The sequence below is a fragment of the Trachurus japonicus genome, chromosome 18 (assembly GCF_045865225.1).
Source record: "Trachurus japonicus isolate A0001 chromosome 18, Traja_1.0".
NCBI lineage: Eukaryota > Metazoa > Chordata > Actinopteri > Carangiformes > Carangidae > Trachurus > Trachurus japonicus.
The window spans coordinates 1,878,693-1,903,228 of record NC_140924.1 but is presented as its reverse complement, the minus strand read 5'-3'; the positions used below and the strand labels follow the sequence as shown (position 1 = coordinate 1,903,228).

The 24,536-nt window shown below is 41.4% G+C and overlaps 2 protein-coding genes across 2 annotated transcripts in view; one reads left to right on the top strand and one right to left on the bottom strand.

Annotated features, from left to right (window-relative positions):
* Positions 1 to 24,536, top strand: part of LOC146968260 (beta-enolase) — a 471,092-nt gene that overhangs the window by 146,050 nt on the left and 300,506 nt on the right. The gene's annotated exons all lie outside the window — the stretch shown is intronic.
* Positions 23,424 to 24,536, bottom strand: part of LOC146968274 (ephrin type-B receptor 4b-like) — a 49,779-nt gene continuing 48,666 nt past the window's right edge. Inside the window, exon 22 of the mRNA XM_085760176.1 lies at positions 23,424 to 23,970. Within this exon, the coding sequence (XP_085616302.1) occupies positions 23,865 to 23,970 (106 nt within the window). The 3' untranslated portion in view covers positions 23,424 to 23,864. The remainder of the gene's footprint in view (positions 23,971 to 24,536) is intronic.

Below are 24,536 nucleotides of genomic sequence, written 5' to 3'. Positions count from 1 at the left end.
GGTTACGTGCTGGCAAGCAAATTCTCTCTGTTGCCCTCAGGTCATTGCTATGTCTCACCTGTCTGCAAGACAAACCAAACCAAATCTTTTATCCCCTCTGCTATTCGCCTCTTAAATTCTTGATAATGATTTTATTCCTCTTACCATGCACATTTTATTGGTCAAACATGTGCAACGTATGTATTTATTCACTTTATTCAACTGATCTTTGACAACACTGTATTCCTTGGCATTCTATTCTATTTATTTACCTTGTTTCTTACATGTATTTATTGTGTGTACTGTGTTTTTGGACTGTGCAAGCTGCTGAAATCAGTTGCCCCTGGTGGGATTAATAAAGTTGTTTTAAATTGAAGTTGAAGTTGAAGTTTCTACCTGAAGTCTAACTCAGATTATTACAGTTTCTCACGTCCCGGTTTCCTATTGGACGAGCTGAGTCAGTCATTTTATTGCATGGGGAGAGATTATGTTGTGGTAACTGTGTGAAGAGTTTTGAAAAACTGTAACATGTTTGACTGCATTCTTCCTTTAGCAGTTTCCATCTATTACTGTAACTTCACGTACCGTCCCTTTAATTCCTCGGATCAACACACCTGATGCTGCAGCCAGAGCCGAGCGTGGAGGAAGCCAGGTAGCGAGCAGAGCCGAGTCCCACCGACACCGAAGAGGAGAGGAGGAGAACCGGGGATCAGGAGCTGCAGCCCGGGTCATCAGATGCTGCTGGTCGGTAATTCAACCGCTGTCATTCTTCTGCCCTGTTTTTTTTTTTTTTTTAATAAGGAGGGAGGAGACCATATCAGGCTATTTCAAGCGTCTTTATTACTGTAGCTATCTGACGAAGATTAAACCAAACAATGAATTAGCAGCCAGCCAGCCCCTACAATGTGGACATAACAGTCTAGATATTTATCAAGTCAAGTCAAGTCACAATTTATTTAACTTATAGCACATTTAAAACAACCTCAGTCGACCAAAGTGCTGTACAATTGCAAAAAAGCGCAATATAGTTAATCATAAACACTTGGCTACAACAAACAAAACAAAAAAACAACACAAGGCATAATAGTCAATTTAAAACAAATGTATATTATATTTATATTAATATTAATGAACGAATTGCCTTGTTGTTTATAACTGCTTCATTTTTCATGTCACTACTTCGCCGTTTAGACTAATCTGATGTTTGTAAAGTCTATTAAACCAATGATTGGACAAACATAACTATTTCTGTGTGCATGTTTTTGTAATTAGTCATGGTTATCATAGATTAGCCGGGCTAACGGTTAGCTACCTGTTTAACTTTAATAACTCAGTGACTCAGTGAATAAACGGTCCATGAAAAAATATTTTCTCCAGCGGATATCTGAGTTCCAACATGACTGAGCTAACTGGAGTAGTTTCATGTCGTGTCCGACAACGGGAGGGTTTTAACAGCTGACGTCCTGCTGTTAGCTTAGCTGCCGCCGTTAGCTTAGCAACCGCCGTTAGCTTAGCAGCCGCCATTAGCTTAGCGACCGCCGTTAGCGTAGCGACCGACGTTAGCTTAGTTGGCGCCGTTAGCTTAATTAGCTACCGTCGTTAGCTCTGCCGTTACCTTAGCAACCATCGTTAACTTTGCAACCGCCGTTAGCTTAGCTACTGTTAGCTGTTCCTGTCAGCTGAGCCACTGATGCTTTCTAGACACTGTGATTCCCTCAAACGTAATAAATACAACACATAGCAACACAAAACACACACAGATAAATATTAATGTTTCTTTAATCATTTCAGATTTGTCTAAAAGGTGATAGGGCGTGAAAAATATGATATATTATATAGCTAAACTCTGGTTCGTTACTACTGTTCTCATTCAAATTACAGCTGGTTTTCTACCCAGAAGTAGAATGTAAACAACGAGGAGATTCTGTCTATTAAATGAAAGACAAAGAGGATGGACAGGAAGCATGGATGTGTTATAACAGATCCCTGACAGGAACACTGCTCACCTCTCCCACAGAGCACCGAGGCCAGAGGGAGAGTTTTGGCGGGACAAGGGTCTTTATAGAAACATGGAGTTACACCGGAAGAGGACCGGGGGGAAACACAGGCTGATGAAGGTTCCACCTGAGGAGGAGGAGGAGGAGCTCACAGACATCAGGTATGGAAACAAAAAATATACATTTAGTGTAATTATATAATCGTATGCATAACGACAGGTTACACTTGTCTACTTGGAGTTGTTGGATTGTGTATTTGATGAGTTGTGAGGGAAGCAGTCGTAGCGTTACATCCTGACAGACAGTGACCGAGACAAACGGCGATGAAAAGGTGTATTTATTTATTTGATATGGACATCACAAATACATTGAGACTGTTCCAGTGGACAGAAGAACAGATGCTTTGCTTGAGTGTGTTTAGCGCAAGTGCTAATTTTCAACACCAGTCCATAGGAGGCTAATCTAAAAATACAGACCATATTATCAACATAAAGATATAAGATAAAACCAAGTGCATGACACGACATCATGACAGTAGCATACTAATCTAAAAATACAGAACATATTATCAACAGTATGAGATAAAACCAAGTGCATGACACTACATCATGACAGAAGCAGACTAAAAAATACAGAGCACAAGATCAACCAGAGGAGATGAAGCAAACAGAAATCATGATCCTAACAGTAAAAGTAGTAACAATGAAAAAGTCCATATTTATACATGTGAGCGTTGTTGTTTTGCTTTTACAGTTTTTCTCAGTTGCTAAAACACTAAACCCTGTTGTCTGAACCAAATTCTCAGTTGTCTGAACCCACTGATTGAATCAGTCTCTTCTTTTGGCAAAACCATCAGCACTTTTCACCTGTTTAGACTCATCTCACCAACACATTTTCATTGTGATGCACCTGTGTTGCAAAATGCTGAGCACAGGTGGCAAAAGTCAAACACAAGTAAAGCACAAGTTTCACCGGTTGAACACAACAACTCAAAATTGATAACACTTGTGTCTAATGATGTGAGGGAACATATACTGTAGCTAGTTCAGGATGAAGTCCTGTGGCCTGACCCAGTACAGAGAAATGATGCTGTGGCTGAGTAATGCACTTCTCATTTCTATATTCTTGTACTTTATTTTTACGTAGGCTTACTGTATACAAGTGCTAAATGCACAAGATTTCTGTTTGTTTTTGTACTGTACAAGTGCTACGTGTAAAATGCACAGGATTTCTGGTTTTTGTACTTTTTTTTTTACTATGTACAAGTGCTAAATGCACAGGTTTTTTGTTTTGCAAGAGGAGAAGATGAGAGACGACAGGGTGAAGGAAGAGAGGATGAGGGAGGGAGGGAGGGAGGGATGGGAAGAAAAAAGAAGAAGGAAGGAAAAGGGGATGAAATGGATGTGGGGAGGGAAGGAGGGGGGTGAAAGAAAGGGAAGGAGAGAAGTGCTACAGTGTAAATGCACAGGTTTTTTGTTTTGCAACATGCATTTAGCTACAGTGAACGATAAACATTTATTTCTACAGCTTCATGTGCTGAGCATTGTGTTTTCTATTTGTCTATGTAGTGTTTAGTGACTGCTCAGTAGTGTTTTTAATTTTGATTGACTCAGGACACGATTTGACAACAACACAGTTCAGTTTTGGGCACCAGATTGAACTGTTTTGAGGTGAAAGTTTGGTTTTGCAAGAAGAGTCTGAGGTTTTGTGAATGTAGCTTGAAAATTGGGGGTTTGTGTTCAAAGTTTAGAGAAAAGGAGAGAAGCTTTCGAGAAATGTGTCTTAGCAATCGAGAAAAACTGTAATCCTCTGTTAAACGAGTTTGTATCAGTCTCCAGTTTCAGGTGAGTGGGTAAAGTGTTCCATAGGTTAACTAACTAACTCCTTTTATCGAGAAGGCAGACTGTCCACATGATGTTGTACACTTGGGAACAATGCAGTCGCCATTGTGGGAGGCTCGTGTGTTTACTCGGCTTGAGCTAGGGGAGTGCCAGGTCGATCGATTGATACACTTTTCATTTAAACGTCTTTTTCAAAGATGACACAAACATTTTTATCATGTGATCAACCACTCACATGTGTATTCTCTTAGTTACAAGTGTAATTTAACACATATGTTGGATGATCGTGCTGTTTTATAACTTTGAACGTAAGTTGACATGTGTCTCAAACGCCCCACCTACTGTATGCGGGTCGTTTGAGACACAGAGGAGGGACGGTTGATGTTTTAAACAGAAACTACTGACATTACTCTCGTTTTTATGCAGCATATCGGATAACATACTAGTGAACTCGTCATTGCCAAAATATCACATAATTTCTCACAATACAAATAGGTCAAATAAATATTTTTGTCCTGTGCGTAATCCGCATTTCGATTAAACTCACCTTTCTTCTTTTGTACGAGTTGTTGGACAACTGCATTTTCATTTCATTTCCTTATTTCCCTGTCCTAAGTCATGTTTATGGAGACACAGTTGAACATATTGTCATTTTTCCCTCGGCATTCCCTGCTGAAAAATCCGGTAGAATACCATTAGAAAAAACCATTAGGAACCATTAGGTTCCTAATGGTCTAATGGGAATTGGAACCTCCATTAGGAACCATTAGGAAAACCATTAGGAACCATTAGGATATAAAACCATTAGGAACCATTAGGATATAAAACCATTAGGAAATAAACCATTAGGAACCATTAGGATATAAAACCATTAGGAACCTACTGGTCCCATTAGAATGTAATACCATTAGAAAACTGGTCCCATTAGGATCTAAAACTATTAGAAAAATGTTGAGAAACCTACTCCTGCAACAGAAATTATAGCAGAGTCCTAACACTGGGCACCAGAGACATGTCTATACATATGTGTAATTGTGTATGTATTCGGATATTTTCCCCTCCGAATTGGGAACAGGACATATGGGGCGTGACAACTCGTTGCAGTTTGTGATTTTAATTACATCTTTTCAGAACATGAACCATCAAACCATCATGAAGCAAGTAAAAACCTTAAAACATATTGAACATAAACAGACAAACATGGGAGAGAGACAGGGACACGGGAAGTGGGGTGTAGACAGCAGGACCCCCACTAAAAAAACCACCCAGCATCCCTGGAGGGAGATGAAGTCAAGGGTCTGCAGGGATAGCAGTTTACTCCAAGTGCTGAGAGTCTTTTGGTTTTCCCTGGAGAGGAAAAGAAAAAGACAAAAATATTCATATTTTAGTCAAAGTCTGACTTTCAAGAAAAAGGAATTTCAAGAACATTTCAAGACTTAAAGGGATAGTTCACCCAAAATTCAAATTTCACTCATTATCTACTCACCCTCAAGTCAACTAAGAGCTGTGAGAATTTTCAGAGTCCTCCGTTCCTTCTCTGAGTTACGGGGGGCTCCGTGCAGCAGTATTTGTCCATATAATGGTTGTCAATGGACACCAACTTTCTTCGTCCAAAAAGACACACCAAAAAACATCCAAATACCTCCATAGTGCTCGTCTGTAATGTCCCTCTTGTACTGAAGCCCCAACATGAGAAATTGTTCCGAAAAAAATTAAATAAGTCTATATTTTAAGCTTGTTCGTAGCGGAAGCTCCCTGTGTCTCGGTTCACTGCTCTGCCTGTGTCAGTACCAATCTCGCGTGATTTGCACTGACCGGCGGAAAAATTTCTCATGTTGGGGCATCAATACAAGAGGGACATTACATACGAGCAGTATGGAGGTATTTGGATGTTTTTTGGTGTGTCTTTTTGGACAAAGAAAGTTGGTGTCCATTGACAACCATTATATGGACAAATACTGCTGCGCGGACCCCCCGTAACTCAGAGAAGGAACGGAGGACTCTGAAAAACTTATAGCTCTTAGTTGACATGAGGGTGAGTAGATAATGAGTGAAATTTGAATTTTGGGTGAACTATCCCTTTAAAGAGGGAGATTTTGCTCCAGTACAAAGCGAGGGACTGCAGGTCCAAATCTTGTTGAATATAATTCAAGCTGCAAAACTGAGTTATGTTGTATTTTTATGTGCCATGACAAATAAACATTCTAGTCTCAGGGGTGCAAACTCATCAGGGGTAAAAAAGGTGACATGATATCGACCCCCTAGGGAGGTCCGGGGGTATGCTCCCCCGGGAATAAAAAAACAAAACAAAACAACTTTAAAGGTGAATTTACAGTCAATTTTAGCATGAGACTAGGGTCCAGATTTACTCAGGTTAGCACAGCTTTTGCTCCTGTTAAACCTGCACAATCTGTCTCTCTGTGTTTGGTTTTGAAACATGTCAAGGGGGAAACATTTATTTATTGATGTAATGTGTTTTCTGTACGTAGGCTATGCTCCGAGGCAGCGCTGCTCTTTCTGTCCAATAACACACACGAAGCTTAAAAATGCCATAGGCTACATAAAACATATTAAGCGGCAATATGTATTTAAAAGATGTTCAAGTAAACGGTTTGGTTCACGGTTTTGTGGTCATGGTTTTCGGTTCGGTTTGGTATAAATTGATCGTTGGAAAAATCAATCATGTCTTGTATATTCAGGTTAAAACTGAAAGATTGAGGCAGTCTGACATCTGATCCATCATTGTGACAGTCTGAGGTTAAAAGTAAGATTCTGGTGGCACGAGAGGAGACATTGATAGTTCCAACATGTTTTAATTTATTGGACAAAGAAAGTTATCTAACAAATGCTAAGAACAATTAGATATTCACTGAAATATATAACCTAAATTTATTAATTGTGGTTCTTACAAAAATGATATCTTATAAAATATAAAAGCTAAAAGGTCTCTTAAAGCTCTGCCCTTAGTGCACACAAAATAATATAACTTTAGCCTACTACTTTTACAACCACATTATTTACCAGCAACATGAAGTGAAACAGAGGCAGAGGTGTCCTGCCACAGTCAGTCAACCACCTCCTCCTCCTGCTGCTGCTGCTCCTGCTGCACAGGTCACGCTGCAGTGCTAATAAATGCTAAACACGCTAATTGCTAATTGGTCGCGATTCTTCTTCTTGTTTACCCATAGCAGCCATGCTACAGGGCAGATTCATTCTTAGCACAGGCATGTTTTGATGTAGCACGTGCGACATATAAGTCGCGTTAGTTTGTATGAAACGTGAAGCTTCAGGTGTATATTGCTGGACAGAAGAGCAGCGCTGCCACCACTTGTTTTCATCCAGATAAGGTGCACGCGCCTTAAAGAGACAGGTGCATTGCCTCGCCTCGCCGCGAATTTCGCCGAAAGGTGACAAGTTTGCACCCCTGTAGTCTGCATCCCAACTATCACTTTAAGATACGTTTTCACTTACCATAGTTGGTGTCCTTAGTGTCTGGGTGCATCTTCTAGCACTGGCTATGCTGGACCTTCACGTAAGCCTCAATGGAGGATGGGTCCTCGCCACGAACGCTTGGTGCCTTATGAGAGTTTTGAGAGAGAGAGGGGGGGTGTGTTTAGAAATACACATCTGACTTGTCTGATGTGCACCACTGACTTTGGACATGTTTCTCTGGCTGGTTCTTGCAGGTTCTAACTTTTGAATTTAAAGCTTCCTTAAAAACATATCAACATAACTCAGGAAAGCTCTGAAAGCATCATACACATGCTCACCTTGATGTGACTGGCTCCTTGAGATTGTTGATGAATTAACTGAATTTGATCTGCTATTTTCAATGATCCTTGAAATGGGCACCATGGTGTCTGCGAGGCCTCACTCAACTGTTACACCATCCACATCATTATCTGAAAAAAGTAAACAGAGGGAAATGAAATGGCTGCACACTTGACAAGGAAAGCAGTCAAGATAAACTCAGATAATTTAACTTAACTAGGGAGATATTTCTAGCTTGTCCCTAACCCAAAGCATGTCTTAGCTGTGATAAATAAGATTCAGTAACATTCAGTGTTTCCTCCATCATATAGATCAACAGTTTGAGAACCTACAGCCCATGTCAAAAATAATAACACAGTTCAACATTGGACGATCTACCTAGGCTAACCTCCAGCTGATACAGAGCACACTCATCTGGCGCTGATCAGCCGTTGCAGCGCAGGTGTGTTTTATAACAGCAAAAAAATAAAAATAAATTAAAAAGTCGATGTTTTTACCTCATCGGTTAAGGAGCGTTGGTAATTGGTCATAAAAAAAGGTGCATCTAACTTCACTCTCTCTCTCACACACACACACACACACACACACACACACACACACACACACACACACACTCCACAAAGCTGTCTCGCGCGCTGCTGCTATAACCGTTAGATAACGGACTTTTTTTTTTTTTTTAAATAGAGCCCTTAACGTTAGCCCATTTTACATTAACGTTAGCTGACCATGGCTAGACTTTTAGCACGAATAGGCTATATGCCCAGCTGGCTAAAATCCAGGAAGTAGTGGTACTTCCTGGTTGGTACTTTCTGAATTTCAGCCAGCCAGGTGTGTCTGATTATTGTTTTGAGGTCAGACACACCGGGATTAATCAGTTTGGCCAATCATGTACAACAGGAAATAAAGGAGCTGGCTGAAATTCAGGCAGTACCAACCAGGAAGTACCACTACTTCCTGGATTTTAGCCAGCTGGGCATATAGCCTATTGACATACTGAGAGCAGGAAAAACTTAAAAAAAGGCGAGCTACATACACTGCCTCACTTTCTAACAAAGTTATATTGGGTAACGTTAATATTAGCAACGTTAGCGAGCGAGCTACAGGCCCGTTTTGTGTTGCCAGGCATGCTAATGTTAATGCTAATGCTAACGCTAACGTTTTGTCAACGGACATGACACTCCGTTTAAATTTAAGTTTAGCACCGGTACCTCTGAATCTCTGGGCTTCCTCTCCGGTCACCACGCCTGTATCACGCATCCTTTTTCATAGTTCTTCCATCAAAAGGACAGGGAGCCGTTGCTCTGGTTCCTTCTCCTCCAGCCGTTGTCGAAGTGCGAAAATCACCGGAGATCGTTAGGTTTTCAACTGCCTAATCCAAGAGCCAATCACAGTGACGCTGCATGTTCGATGCACCAATCAAAAGTCGAGCTGGCTGAAGTCCCCCAGCAACAGGCTAGCAACAGGCAGAGAGCAACCCCCCTCCCTCTCCCCTAACTATAAATTCACATTTATCTGCGTTTTGCCTGTCAGGTCGCAGATAGTTGAATTTACTCATATTTGACCATGTGTGTGTTGATTTTAATTTTCGTATAGTCAGTATTGAATCAAAATTACAAAATTGACTGGATAATTGTATCAACTTTGCTTCATATTTGCTCAGAAAAATATTTTATATAAGTTAAAATCTAACTTGAATGAATAAAGATAGCAGTAAACCTTCAGATTTAAGAGTAAAATAAATCAATAATTTAATTTTATTGTATTGTGTGTATGTTTGTCACCTCCATTAGGTTGTGTTCTTTTCCCTCCTCTTGGATGGATGTCATGACATCTGTGTTCCTCCATAACAGAGACCACTACACCCTGTAGTGACCACTAGACCACTGTATAGTGACCATTAGACTGGTATAGAAACACCTGTAGGAACCATTAGACTCCTGTTGGAAACCATTAGACTCCTGTAGGAACCATTAGACTCCTGTAGGAAACCATTAGACTCCGTAGGAACCACTAGTAGGGACCAGTAGGAGATAATAGAATCCCATTAGAAAAACAAACCGAACCATTAGGAAAACATAAGTAACCATTACAAACCATTAGAAACCATCAGGAACCATTAGAAACCCATAGAATATTCCTAATGGTTTCTCAGATTTTTTTCAGCAGGGTTTTCCCCTCACTTTGCTGAATATCTGTTGATTCATGTCATAAACACGAACATTAAAAATATGTGGTGTTTATTAAAAATATATGTTGTTCATTCAAATCGGTTGTTGTTCATTGCAAAACAGTTAGGCTATTAATCCGGTGATTTATATACAGATATTGATCGCGCTATGTGACCACAATCACTACGCACGGTGGCGTGAGGGACATTTGAAACAGCTGCAGCGACTACTGACACTTCAACCTGTTTTGCCTCTAAACTTCAAAACTATGACATTGCATAGTTTAGGACCTGTTTATGTACGAATTCATCTGTTGTTAGGTCATATTATTATTGCACACACAATACAACTTTTGATCACAAAAAAACTACCGCACGTAACATTTTACTTTCCGTAGTAAAAAACCGGTTTGCGCTAATAACTTCTGAATGGCGTGACGTAATTTCACAAGCTTTCCCAGGATTGGTCGGTGTTGAGTGCTGAAGGTAGTGACGAAATCTGACGGCTGAAACTCGTGTGGTTTTCGAGGAAATTGCTGTGTATCAATCGACCCGGCGCTCCCCTACAGCGTCTTTTTATCAGTGCAGAAAACAGGGCTGATACACAGTTATGAAGACATGTGCATAACTGTACAGAGTAGAGTAGAGTAGAGTAGAGAGTGTATTCTACTGGTTCAGAGTCCAAACCAGTGTGTGTGTGTGTGTGAGGTCATTGCTGGGTCAGGAGGTGGTGATGAGGTGTCTTCCTATCAGCTGACAGATTACCTGTTGATTGACAGGTATGATCATTACCATGGCGACAGGCTGCCGGTCTCCTCTTTCAAAACACACATCTGTCAACTGTGTGTGTGTGTGTTACAGTGAAACTAGAGGACAGCAGATCAGATAACGTGTGTGTGTCTGTGTGTGAGAGAGACTAATGACTCTTAACACAGTCTGTACTTCTGTCTCATTATTTCCTCCTCACCTAGACCTGGACCTGATTGGACCTGCTTAGACCTGATTGGACCTGCTTGGACCTGATTGGACCTGCTTGGACCTGCTTGGACCTTGGAGTTTCGTAAAGTTTAAATCATCTGCCGTTAGATCTACACGAGGTGCGTCCAAAAAAAGACTCTGCATCATCCCACTCAGGAAAACCTCGTTCAGCACAGACGCTGTTTTCTCCTTCAGAGCGTCACACCAGTGGAACTCAGAGCCACAATCTATCAGAGAATCACCGTCATTTCACTCATTTACAGTTTTTCTCGATTGTTTACACACAATTTTTGGTGCTTGAGACACAATGGCCTGAACATCTAACTCATGCACCGACCCCCTGAACCAAGTCTGCTAAACTACAAGCACAATTCCTGCTTTACACTCAAATTGCATTTGGCTCAATTTTCATGAAGAAAATCTCTTGTTTTCACGAGTAACACACTGTTATTCAAAAGTCTAAAGTTAGTTTCCCTACTATGCACACTGACTCATCACATGGGTAAACACCTGTCACACAGTTTTACATTTAGCAATCAGAGCTTTAGCAAAAAAGGGAAATATAACAGGCAGTGATGGACTGGCACCAAACAGAGAGGCCACACAACACAAACACACACACACACACACACACACACCGATAGTATGTAGCAGGGATCATACTGTGATGATGATGAGAAAAGAAAATGCATTGATCACCAAAATTGCATGTCAATGGAAGGATTTGAACCCAGACTAGAACAAAGTCTTTGACTACAAAGAGTGCTGCTCTACTAGGTGAGCTACATGTTACAGTAGTTTCATCTTGTCAAAATTATGTGTTCAGTCTTTCAAAATTGTTCGGCCGTAAACCAGCTGACCCCAACCAACTCTTTTTCTTTTTTTTGTGTGTGTGTCACATCAGCGCTGCTGCATCTTCACACGACCACCTCTGTCGCGTCTTCACGCATTTCATTTGTTACCGTGTATTTGAGTGTTCTGAGTATAAAAACAATATTATAAAATATTTTACAACACATTTACACACTGTCTGTAGTTACAGTAAAAAAAGAAAAAAAAGTCATTATGATGAATGGAGTAGAAGTGTTTTCCATTCATCCTAGTGTTTTACACTGAGCACATCAGTGTTCAACTGGTTCTTATAAATGTCTAGTCATATGATGGTTTGTGTCATTTGAGACTAAAATAGCATTTTGAGAATAAGTAACATTGTTTTGAATGTTTCATTTTGCAGGAGAAGTGAGGGGTTTTGCCCATTGTGTGTGTTTTTTTGGATTTATGTATAGAGTTCTGAGTGAGGCATGCTTTCAGAAAATGTGTGTAAACAATCGAGAAAAAACTGTAAAGTTAACGTAAAGAACTGGCTTGTTGTCAACCAAACATGTGAGCACTAACTATGTTGTGCATTGAGTATCCTGTCATGTATTTTCCCACATGTGGTAACCAGATAGTTATGTAGTATAGGCACTGAGTATTCTGTCATGTATTTACCTATGTGTAGTGACCAGATAGTTACTGCATATGTAGTTTAGGCATTGAGTATCCTGTCATGTATTTTCCTATATAGTTTTGGCATTGAGTATTCTGTCGTGTATTTTCCTATATAGTTTTGGCATTGAGTATTCTGTCATGTATTTTCCTATATAGTTTTGGCATTGAGTATTCTGTCGTGTATTTTCCTATATAGTTTTGGCATTGAGTATTCTGTCATGTATTTTCCCACAGTGGTAACCAGATAGTTATGTAGTTTAGGCACTGTGTATTCTGTCATGTATTTACCTATGTGTAGTGACCAGATAGTTACTGCATATGTAGTATAGGCGTTGAGTATTCTGTCATGTATCTTCCTATATGTAGTAGCCAGATAGTTATTACATAACCAGATAGTTATAGTGATTAGTTTAATGAATCCCATTCCTTAATACTATGTATTGCTGATGCCCTGTGATGTGAGCAGAGCACTAAGAACCTACTAGCTATATTATGAGAGCTAACTACCTTGTGCCATCGCAAATGTGTGTTATGATCTTACAAATATTTATTAATGTGTACCAAATGTGTCCTTGGTATTTTGGTGCCATCGCAAATGTGTGTTATTTTACAAATGTATAATTTTTAATGTGTACCGAATGTGTCTTGGTACTTTACCTCATTGTTGCTCTTTCTTAAGGTTGCCCTTTAAAGGACAATTCCAGGCGAATTCAACTCTGGGGTGTATTTTCATATCATTTTAGGTCTAAAAGAATGAATCTGAAGATTTTCAGTTTAATGTCTCCTGTTTTGCGGTAGTTGTGTCTGTCCCTGCATCGCCACGGCAGCAATGAATGGGAGTGGATGTAAGTTCTGCTGTTTAGGCTGTTTCCATCCCTCAAAGCCACAGACAGCGTCAGATGGAGACTCAAACATGCACCGAGAAGTTTATTTACTTCAAGCAAGCCGACATGTTTGTAAAAGTCGATCTAATTCAAAGTCTCCCGGAGTCTCGCGCGAGACCCAGTTGCCGTGCTCGGTGTGTTCAGGTGCAGTGGGAGCTACCGCTTGTGTCATAAACACAGGAATATCAACTCTTTACTTGCTTGAAGTGTACATTTTTTTCCACAGACAGCGTCAGGTGGCGACTCAAACATGCACCGAGAAGTTTTTTTTTACTTGAAGCAAGTCAAGAGTTGATATTCCTGTGTTTATGACACAAACGGTAGCTTTTCCCACTGCACCTGAACACACCGAGCACGGCAACTGGGTCTCGCGCGAGACTCCGGGAGACTTTGAATTAGATCTAGTTTTACAAACATGTCGGCTTGTTGAAGTAAATAAACTTCTCGGTGCATGTTTGAGTCTCCATCTGACGCTGTCTGTGGCTTTGAGGGATGGAAACAGCCTAAACAGCAGAACTTACATCCACTCCCATTCATTGCTGCCGTGGCGACGCGGGGACAGACGCAGCTACCGCAAAACAGGAGCAATTAAACTGAAAACCTTCAGATTCCTTCTGTTAGACCTAAAATGATAGGAAAATACACCCCCGAGTTGAATTCGCCTGGAATTGTCCTTTAACATCAGGCAGAGGGACTGGCGATGAAAACTAGCTTTTTAGCTAACTCGGGTACATTTACATATGTTTTTTTGTTGTTGTTTTTTTACAGTGTTTTATTAATGTACATTGTCCCTTGACATATAAATTAAACTGAAGCTGAAACCTGACTGGACCTGATTGGATCTGGATCTGGACTAGTACCAGATAAACGGGGTTAGAGAGGGAAGTCCAAGTAATGTGACATACAGTATTTGAGAGTTTTATACAATAGTAACACAATAGTTCCTTCGTAGCGTAGCTCTGAGCAGCTCGCGGCTCTGCTCCGCCGTTCTAAAAACAGCTTGCACCGACAATTAAAGGTAACGAACCTTTACTTTACTTTACTTTGTTGTTTTATTGGATAGAACAGGTAGGCATCAGTACAATCATGCAGAGACAGCACATAGAAACATACAAGAGCAGCACATGCAACATACCAGTAATCACACACAATAGGCTACATCAGCACATACATGTAGGGGAGACCGACCGGGGTTGGTTGGAACACTTTTCACTCTTTGCCATCGCACTCAGGCATCATTTATGTGAGAATATTCAAACCAGCATTAAATGAAAGGTTAAGGTGTCAGCTTTAACTAAACACATTTCAATGTCCACAGTTATATTCTAAAATTAATTAATTTATGAATAAAATCATACTGTGCACTTGGGTTGGCACACTTTGTGAGGTTGGTTGGCACAATGTAAAAATGAATGGATGAAGCAATCAATATAATAATAAATTGGAAATTTAATAATAATATATTCAAATTTAAGAAGATATCATGTATATGCATGCATATATTTGCATGTATAACACTAAAACAGGGCATTTAAGGCCACGAACAAGATAACACGTACAGTACACAGAACATCAAACAGTAAATGATTTGAGAGAAAATATTCAATGAACATAGAATTTATTCTTAAATATAGCATATCACCTCTTTGTATTTTTATTTATTTCCATCTCACCGTGTTTTAGATTTGCTGTGTGGGGTGGATGCAGAATATTTACATTAAGGCCTATAGCCTATAAAACAGAAAACAGGGGTGTGCCAACCAACCCCGGTCTCCCCTACTACACATTCTGGGATGCAGACAGACAGGGCTGCATGCAGACATCACATAGACAGATAGAACACAGACAGGCAGCATGATCATGACGCAAATAGCACAATATCTTAGTGGGTACAGGTGTAGTTATGAGCGAGCCATGTTTTTTGTTCGGATGTAAAAGTACAGTATGTATGTGTTTCTTTAATATGGGTGGGAAGTGAGTTCCAGTTTTGTAATGCTTTAACAGAAAATGATAGCTGGCCAAATGTACTTTTCCTGAGTGGGACTGTTAAGTCACCACGAGTGGCGCTTCTAGTGATCTGACCAGTGCAGAGGCGTTGCAACAGGGCCCCATGCTGGAAGGGGGCCCCCAGGGACGGCTGGCATTGGTCCATATCAGTGACAACCTGATGTTGCCACTGGCTGTGTACATCGAATGTTGTGCCTAATCAACACAGTATCATAAAAATGTAACCACCTAAGCGACAACAAGCAAATATTATGAAAATATTATGAAAGTAAAATATATTTCTCATTAGAAATGCAATCAGGGCATTTTTATGCTGAAACTACCTCAAAATATAGATTTTTCCACTAAAAATGATAGAAATATTTGTTATGTTTTTTGTTCTCACGGCCATAAACTTGAAAGTCACGTGACGTGGATGCAAGACAATAATAAAAAAATATTCAGAAAAAATGTAAATTATGTAATTATTTTATGTTATTAATGTAAATTAAATTCTATGTTTTTGCACTTTTGACCAACGTAGCCAAGGTAAGTTTTATATGAGACTGGGTTGACATAGTATGCAGAATTGAATCATCAATGGTTTGGGATTTTTGAATTAATTTACAGTTAATGTTTGTGGTCCCTGTTGGGAGTGGGGGCCCTCCAAGTTACCTCTTGCCTGGGGCCTCCAGAGTGTCTAGAAACGCCCCTGGACCAGTGTTGTTGTGTTGGTTTATGAGTGAGTTCAATGGTGGAGGAGCTAAACCATGCAAGATTTTAAAGACCGGACTGATGTTCCTATATTTTATGATCTCCTCCCAGCTCAGAAGCTTATGTTTGTGTAAGATGGTGCAATGATGTAAGCTGTTCGGTTTCTGGTCCAAAACTTTAAGGGTTTGCTTGTACAGTGTTTCCAATGGCTTCACAGGCTATACAAATAAAATCGCCTTGCCTTGAGCTGTTGGTTTGTCCCCAGCTTGTGAGGCAGTACGTTATGTGCGACATGATCATTGGCATTCACATATAATTTGGCAGCATTAAAGGTCACCTACTGCTATGACTATAGGGGTTATGGCAATGGGCCAATTGGACTAAATGTTAAACTATCCCTTTAAACGGGAATTCACTGTTTTTTGTTTTTTTTTGTGATCAATTTTTTATTTTGTTTTATTTCTTTACAATTCTGTTTATCCATTCCCCTTGACCCCACCCTTGTCCCGGGTCCCGGGGGTAACATTGGGTTAGGGTGATTACAGGGAAAAACAACAAACAAACGAAAATAAATAAATAGTTATCAATAATTATCAACAGTACATAGCAGACATATTCATGAAACAGAGAAAAACAAAACAAAAAAAGCTTGTGAGGCAGTATGTTATGTGCATATATTCACATATAATTTGGCAGCATTAAAGGTCACCTACTGCTATGACTATAGGGGTTAACCGTTATGGCAATGGGCCAATTGGACTAAATGTTGAACTATCCCTTTAAACGGGAATTCACTGTTGTTGCCAGGCCCTGAGGCAGACGACTGTGTCTGTAGCAGCAGTGGATCTAACAGAGGAGAGCGTCTAAGTCTTTATAAACACAGACGGATTAACCCTTTAACTACACACAACAACAACTACACAGAGAGGAGGAGATCTCAGGAGCCAATCAGAGGTCAGAGGTCGACCGGGACCGACCTGAATCGTGATCGAGTCCTTCAGATGGAGATCAGGAGCTGGTCAGAGACTGGAAAATATTAAAGACACACACACACACACACACACACACACATTAAACACACATGTATCCAGGCACTTCAGAGCTGTCAGTATTGATCGGCTTGGAGAGAAGAGACACAGAGCAGGAGGGCAGCCAAACTCTCTCAGGATAACACACACACATGAAACACACACATACACATTAAATACACTCACACACACACAGATGAAACGCACACACACACGCAGACACACACAGATGAAACACAACCCTTGTGTTTTTTTCATTTCCCTGCGTCGCTGCCAACAATGTGCTCATTAAAGTGAAATAACATGTCGACATGTTCCTTCCTATACATCACACACACACACACACACACACACACACACACTGAACTCACCTCACACACACACACACACACACACACACACACACACACAGACACACACACTCAGCTGCTCTTCATAAAGCCTCTCAGCGTCTGGAAGTGATTTCAGGGGGACGAGCGGCGGCGGCGGCCGATGATGATGGTGATGATGATGATGTGATGAAGACTGAAGGGTTTCAATGGGAGGAGGGGGGGTGGGGGGGGGGTCAGCACATTCCAACCAGCTCAGCTCAGCCAATCAGAGGCCAGATGTGACCCATGTGACCAGCTGTGAGATCTCATCGTCCTGGATACGACTGGGTTTTCCCTGAGTTTCCTGTTTCTGAGAACTCCTAGAGAAACCAGCTACTGAGTCAACACCTGAGGAATAACTGTGGTGATGAATTAAGAATGTGTAGTTATGAGAGTTTATATAAGCCCTGCAAAACTTCACCATATCTCCCCTAACATCCCTGATGTCTGTGTTAAATGTCTGACTGAAAAGGGGACTCTGATTCACTGCCTATGGGAATTGCTCTAAAATATTGGTCACGTCAACAATCTGTATACTTGGAATATACCCCAAGGACTTCATCAATCGAAAATGATTGACTTTGGACTTCTCCATGCAAGGAGAGTGATTGCACTTTGTTGGAAAAATGTAGAACCACCATCACTGGCAACATGGAAGAAGGAGTTGATAACTTGTCTTGGACTGGAGAGATTGACATATACATTGTTAAAAGTAAACAGGAGGAGTTTGCTTGTATTTAGGAATCATTTCTGACCAATGAAACAGATAACACTGTCTGAATAACAGGTTATGAAATGATCCTGCCTTTTATTTAATTTAATTTTAATTTAATTTAATTGTATTTTATTTATTTATTTTTGTCTCATTTTATTCTTATTTATTTATGTATTTATTTATTTTACTCCATTAGTCTGATGTCTGATGTCACTATTCATTCGCTTTTTAATTTTATTTTTTTGTCTGTTCGAGGGGAAATGGGTGAAAATGTTTGTACATTCAATGTTGAATTTGAAATGCATTTGAAATTTCAATAAAAAATATTGTTAAAAAAAAAAAAGAATGTGTAGTTCAATTTCCTCTTTCAAAAATATGTTTAAAGGGACAACCAACGAGGAGTTTTGTAAAAGTGAAGTGTTTCCACATTTATGAGCCTCCTCTTCGCGCACCGTGAAATTCTTTGACCGGTGCAAGACAGACTCATGTTTTCATTCATCAAGAATTAAAGTCAGAGGTTGGAAGACGATCACATACCGTCGTAGTTCCCACCATAAACGGAGATTCATACGGCGGCGTTATTCTCATGACTCGCCACGAAACTGAAAGTAAAGAAACGCTGGTCGGCTCGCCCAGCATTTCCACCACCACTAATAATAACAAAATAACCATAGAGACAAAACCATAGATTTATCTAAAATGGACCATTAACAAGTGGTAACGGAGATGTTCTAATGTCAACAGCAGGTTAATAACCAGGTTTCTCTGTCTGCATGTGAGCACAGCTTCCTCTTTATGATCAGAACCAGGAAACTGCATTGACTGCTTCTCCTCGGATCACTGAGCCGGCTCCATGTTGCTGGTTGTTCTTGTATAAAGGGCTTAGAGCAAGGAAGATTTTTTTAAACTCTTTTTTCTACCTGACCATAAACCGATGCTGGACGCTGCAGGATTTCTCCCGTGGCTATGCTACATTTTCACCTTAATTAAAAAGCTCTGGAGTAATTGTGATAGTTAACTACTAGTAACTAGTTCCAGGGAGAATGGAGGCTCTCTGCCTTCCACCTTAACTCTGTAGGATTTCCACCTTAACCCTGTAGTATTTCCACCTTATCTCTGTAGTATTTCCACCTTAACCCTGTAGTATTTCCACCTTAACTCTGTAGTATTTCCACCTTAACTCTGTAGTATTTCCACCTTAACTCAGCTCCATGTGTCCCTTGTCTCTAGTTCTGGTTAAACTAATGCCTTGTAACTAGTTCCAGGGAGAATGAAAACCAACCTTGTAAGATCAGAGCCTCCGACCCAGTGTCCCAGCTCTCGTCTCCATGGCGACACCGCCACACAAACGTGACGCGCTAACCCGTAACCCGTAATCTCTTGTTGATGACAGATAAGACTACACAGATATACACATGGTAACATGGTAGATGATAAATAACCTTATCCACCGCTCCATGGATTGATTTCTCACCGGCTTCGTTGTTGGAAACAGATGCACATGGAGAAGAGGAGGGTTAGAGACACAGAGGAGGAGACACCAGACTCAGTTCCTCTCTAAACGGGTGAATTATTTTCTACTTCATGAGTCAAGTAACACTGATAACGGCTCATCTTATTGTCAGTGCCAGTAACGGCGCTGTAACGGTAGAAACAGTAACGTCTTTGATTACTGTTACTGAATAAAGTAGCGCTGTTAGTAACGCTGTTTATTTTAACACCATTATTCCCAACATTTGTCCCTATGTGTAGTCCCTGCAGCACGCTACGTGTCCTCCCTGTCGTCATGGTAACATGCTGCCGTATACCGACACTTGAAATCAGATACAGGACTTCTCATTGGGCGGGACGATTCATCTTTATTGTGATTGGCTGACGGATGCCCCCTTCCACCCAGTGCACATTCTCCTTTATAACACCAGTAAATAATAAAGTAATGACCGTCACCTGGAGGCTAACGTTAGCAGAAACAAGTTGCGTTTCCATCCACCTTTTTTTATTCGCATTTTCAAAAATTGCGAATAAATACTTGGATGGAAACGCCAGAAATTCATAAAAAGGCAGTAAATGCACATAAACGTTTTGACGCTTTGGGCGGGTGGATTTGTCAGCGTATCGATTAAATGAAAATGCGACTTTTTGTTATGGAAACAGATGTGAATTGAGGCAGAGTTTGTGGGTGAAGCTGCTGGACTTCACCCAGCGACGCCCCGGTGTCCCAGCTCTCCTCTCTGCACCGCAACACAAACGCTCCGTAACCCGTAATGTTTTGTTCATGACGGTTAAGACGACACAATCACACGTCGTAACATCGTTATGTAACGTTATCCACCGCTCCAGTTATTGATTTTTCGCCGGCTTTGTTGTCAACAGATGCACATGGGCGAGAGGAGCGTCACCAAAACAGCGGAAAAGCGAGCGGACTGTCACAGTTCTACTGTCTTTCTGTGTAAATATCTCATGTTACAACATGAAAACCTGCAGCTTATATTCAAGTGCGGCCTATATGTACAGTATTTTCTTTTAAAATTTAGTTGGTGCGGCTTATACAGGTGCGTCTATAGTCCGGAAAGTACGTAAATTGTCCATGATGTTGAGTGTCAGCTGAGTGTGAACTGTTGTCATGGATACATTCACACTCTCTTATGACGTAATCTCACGGCGCACTCCTCCTCTCCCAATAATCGCAAAACACTAACGAATGGAAACGGGCATAAATTCGCATTTGCTTTTTGCGCATTTTCACAAAATTCGCTCTTAAATTCGATACATTTGGATGGAAACCCAACTAAAGAAACTGGCTCCTGAACGTACCAATCAACAGCCTCGACGATGGTGACATCACAGCAGCAGCCTCACGGACACCAACTCCCATGATGCAACAGTAGACAATCAAAATATAAAGACAATTCAATCTTTAAGTCAGTCAGTTTTATTTTGTCCCACAGCTTCTCTTTCTGATCTCTACAGCTTCAGTTTAACGTCCAATCAGCTCTCAGAGTTACTGTGGTCATAAAAGCCTGCAGGGAGGGAGGGGGGGGCATTAGTTTAATAGTGTTTTTTTTTTTTCCCAGCATCCCTTGAGGCTCCAAGGACAGATCCAAGAACAGAGTGGCTTTTACTAAACAGACAAACTGGATCTTTGGTCGTCAACGGCTTTTACACTTTCACTTTCTTTACAAAAGTTAAAAAAACACAGATTATTCTGAAATGAAATGTACGTTTAGTATAAAAAACATTGATCTGCTGCTTAAAAACATCAGGTACAAAATAAAAAAAGTGCTAAGATACAAAAAGTCAGTTCCATTGGTTCCTGTGAGGGGGAATCGAACCTGAAGCAGATCCTCCACTCTGGGTTTAGTGTTTGGTTTTAACAGTCGCCGTCACTTTAAGGCTCAACAACAGCTGTAGATCAATCAATCAATCAATCAATCAATCAATCAATCAATCAATAAAGGACGTCACAGTGATGCGGAGAAAACCTTCAACATGGACAGAGTTCCTGAAGGTCCATCCCAGAAACGTCCTCACAGATTATAAGTGTCCCCATGGTGACGACGTTCCCGTGTCCCCGTGTCCCAAAGGTAAATATTCCCACTCCGATGAGACGACGAGCAAAAAGAAAGTCACATATTCAAACACGTCCGTCCGCCGTGTCGTCCCAAACTCCTGAGGATTCACCAAGAAGTCCACTAGAGACAAATCCACTAGAGACAAATCCACTAGAGACAAGTCCACTAGAGACAAGTCCACTAGAGACAAGTCCACTAGAGACAAGTCTATTGGAGACAAGTCAATAGAGGGTATGCGTTTACGTCACGTTGCCCTCGGCAACGCCCCGTTCGATCGGACTGAGTGGCAAAATAAACCTCCCTCAACATGCTGGTGGATAGCGGTGGACTCATAGACTGGACAAAATATCTTATATCAAAACAAATTGATGTCAAAAGGAATCGACAACCAGCTCCACAAAAGTGTCGGCTCCACTGACACTGACAATCCTGTAACCATGGTAACACACTGACAATCCTGTAACCATAGTAACACACACTAGTGACAATCCTGTAACACACAGTGTGACCGCGGTACCTGCAGAGTGACTGACAGGCTGCTGTTACTGTGCAGAGGGACCAGATTACAGCTGTTACTATCGTCCTGACAGTGACTCCCGACACTTAAACATGAGCTGCTTTTATTCTGAAAAACTCTTAACAAGTCAGACTGTAGGATGTGTTAGAGGACTAGCTGCTTTTATTCTGAAAAACTCTAACAAGTCAAAGTGTAGGATGTGTTAGAGGACTAATTTATCTGTCTAAACATCATAACTATGACACCTGAAACTGTAAACACAGCTGATCCATCGAAAAAAAATGACCGCTCCAGTGAATTTACTTTCCGTCATTGAGAACAGGTTGTTGAATGTAACTGGGTCAAAGTGAGACGTATCCTCTAGATGTCTAGCAGCTCTGTCAGGTCATGCTGCTGCTGCTTTACATGCTGGTAAAACTAGACATGTCAGACTTGTGTGGGCTCGGAGGAAATCGCTTTGTTACTGCATCGTTTTTAAACTTTAGCGGTTCTGCCACTCGTCTTTTTGCCACTCAGTGGACGTTCCACAGCGACTTCTGAGTACCGTGACGTCATGTGCATACCCTCTGTAAGAGACAAGTCCACAAGAGACAAGTCAATAAGAGACTAGTCCACTAGAGACTCGTCCACTAGAGACTCGTCCACTAGAGACAAGTCCACAAGAGACAAGTCAATAAGAGACTAGTCCACTAGAGACTCGTCCACTAGAGACTAGTCCACTAGAGACTCGTCCACTAGAGACAAGTCCACTAGAGACAAGTCCACAAGAGACAAGTCAATAAGAGACAAGTCCACTAGAGACTCGTCCACTAGAGACTAGTCCACTAGAGACTCGTCCACTAGAGACTCGTCCACTAGAGACAAGTCCACAAGAGACAAGTCAATAAGAGACAAGTCCACTAGAGACTCGTCCACCAGAGACAAGTCCACTAGAGACTTGTGGTTGTTCCCTGGTGGAGGACGGAGACACAGGTTTGATTCACATGATCCGGTTTTGGACAAACGTCCCTTCAGTTCTTAGTCTGATCCTGGTTTGTCTTTGGTTTGTGTGACGGACGGGCCTGAGAGCCAATCACAGCGCTGCTCTCGTGAAGTGGGTGGGCCTTAGAGAGAGTTCCAGGCCTGAGAGCCAATCACAGCGCTGCTCTCGTGAAGTGGGCGGGCCTTAGAGAGAGTTCCGGGCCTGAGAGCCAATCACAGCGCTGCTCTCGTGAAGTGGGCGGGCCTTAGAGAGAGTTCCGGGCCTGAGAGCCAATCACAGCGCTGCTCTCGTGAAGTGGGCGGGCCTTAGAGAGAGTTCCGGGCCTGAGAGCCAATCACAGCGCTGCTCTCGTGAAGTGGGCGGGCCTTAGAGAGAGTTCCGGGCCTGAGAGCCAATCACAGCGCTGCTCTCGTGAAGTGGGCGGGCCTTAGAGAGAGTTCCGGGCCTGAGAGCCAATCACAGCGCTGCTCTCGTGAAGTGGGCGGGCCTTAGAGAGAGTTGCAGAGCCTCGTCCAATGAGAAGTGTCAGCTGCAGTAAATCCGTGCTCGGTCAGTGTTGATTGGCTCATTAAAACAACCAATCAGGTTAAGAGGAGGCGGGGCTTTGGTTTCCTGAGAAGTGGATTGGCCGGTCTGCGTCCGTCCGTCCTGAGTGGCGTCCAATCAGCAGCTCCCTGTGGCTGCTCGTCACCTCTGATTGGTCAGAAGAGTCTTTGTGTGTCTTTGTGTGGCTGAGTCCTGAGGTCCGACCAGCAGGAGGCGGAGTCTAAGTGGTCCTGAGGCTTTCTGATTGGTCAGGAGGGTGAGTGGGCGGGGCTTAGCGACCTGAGGGTTCGGTTTATGTTTCTTTGGACAGAAAGGCTCTGATTGGTCAGTACAACAGGGTGGGAGGGGCTTTGTGTATCCTGAGCGTCTGAATGGAGGAGAGGATTTTCTTCTGGTGGCCGGCGAGGGTCACGCCCACTCGGAGCAGGTCTCTATGGAAACGGACAGAGACAAACAGTGAGTTCATCTGCTATTAAACTGTTTAAATCTGCTGTTCATTTATTCTGTGTTTTTATCAATCCAGTTTTTATTTTCCAATACTTCAACTTGTCATTTCATTCATCATGTGGTAACTCGTTAATTTACAGGCTGTTAATTACGTAGTAATGTCAAGAAATGGCCAAGAAATAACGGTAGATTTCATAGTAACGGAAAGTGATGTTTTCCATAAAGGTTAAAGGTTACACATGCTGATTTTCATGCTTTGAATTCTTTGGGAAAAAGCCAGAATCTTTTCTCCACCAAGTCGTTGCAACTGACCGATATGTCTGGTCTATTTCAACGCAATCGATTATTATTTCTTGGCCATATTTCTCTACGTTGCTATGAAATTGACCGTTATTTAAGCTATTTCTAACCAGTATGATGTAATTAATTGTTATTTCTTGGTTATTTCTAGAGATTACAGGGTCAATCAAAACTCAAATTAGAGACTTTCTAAGACCATTATGAATGAAATGTAAGAGCTGTATCATGACAAAAAAAAAACGTCAAAAAA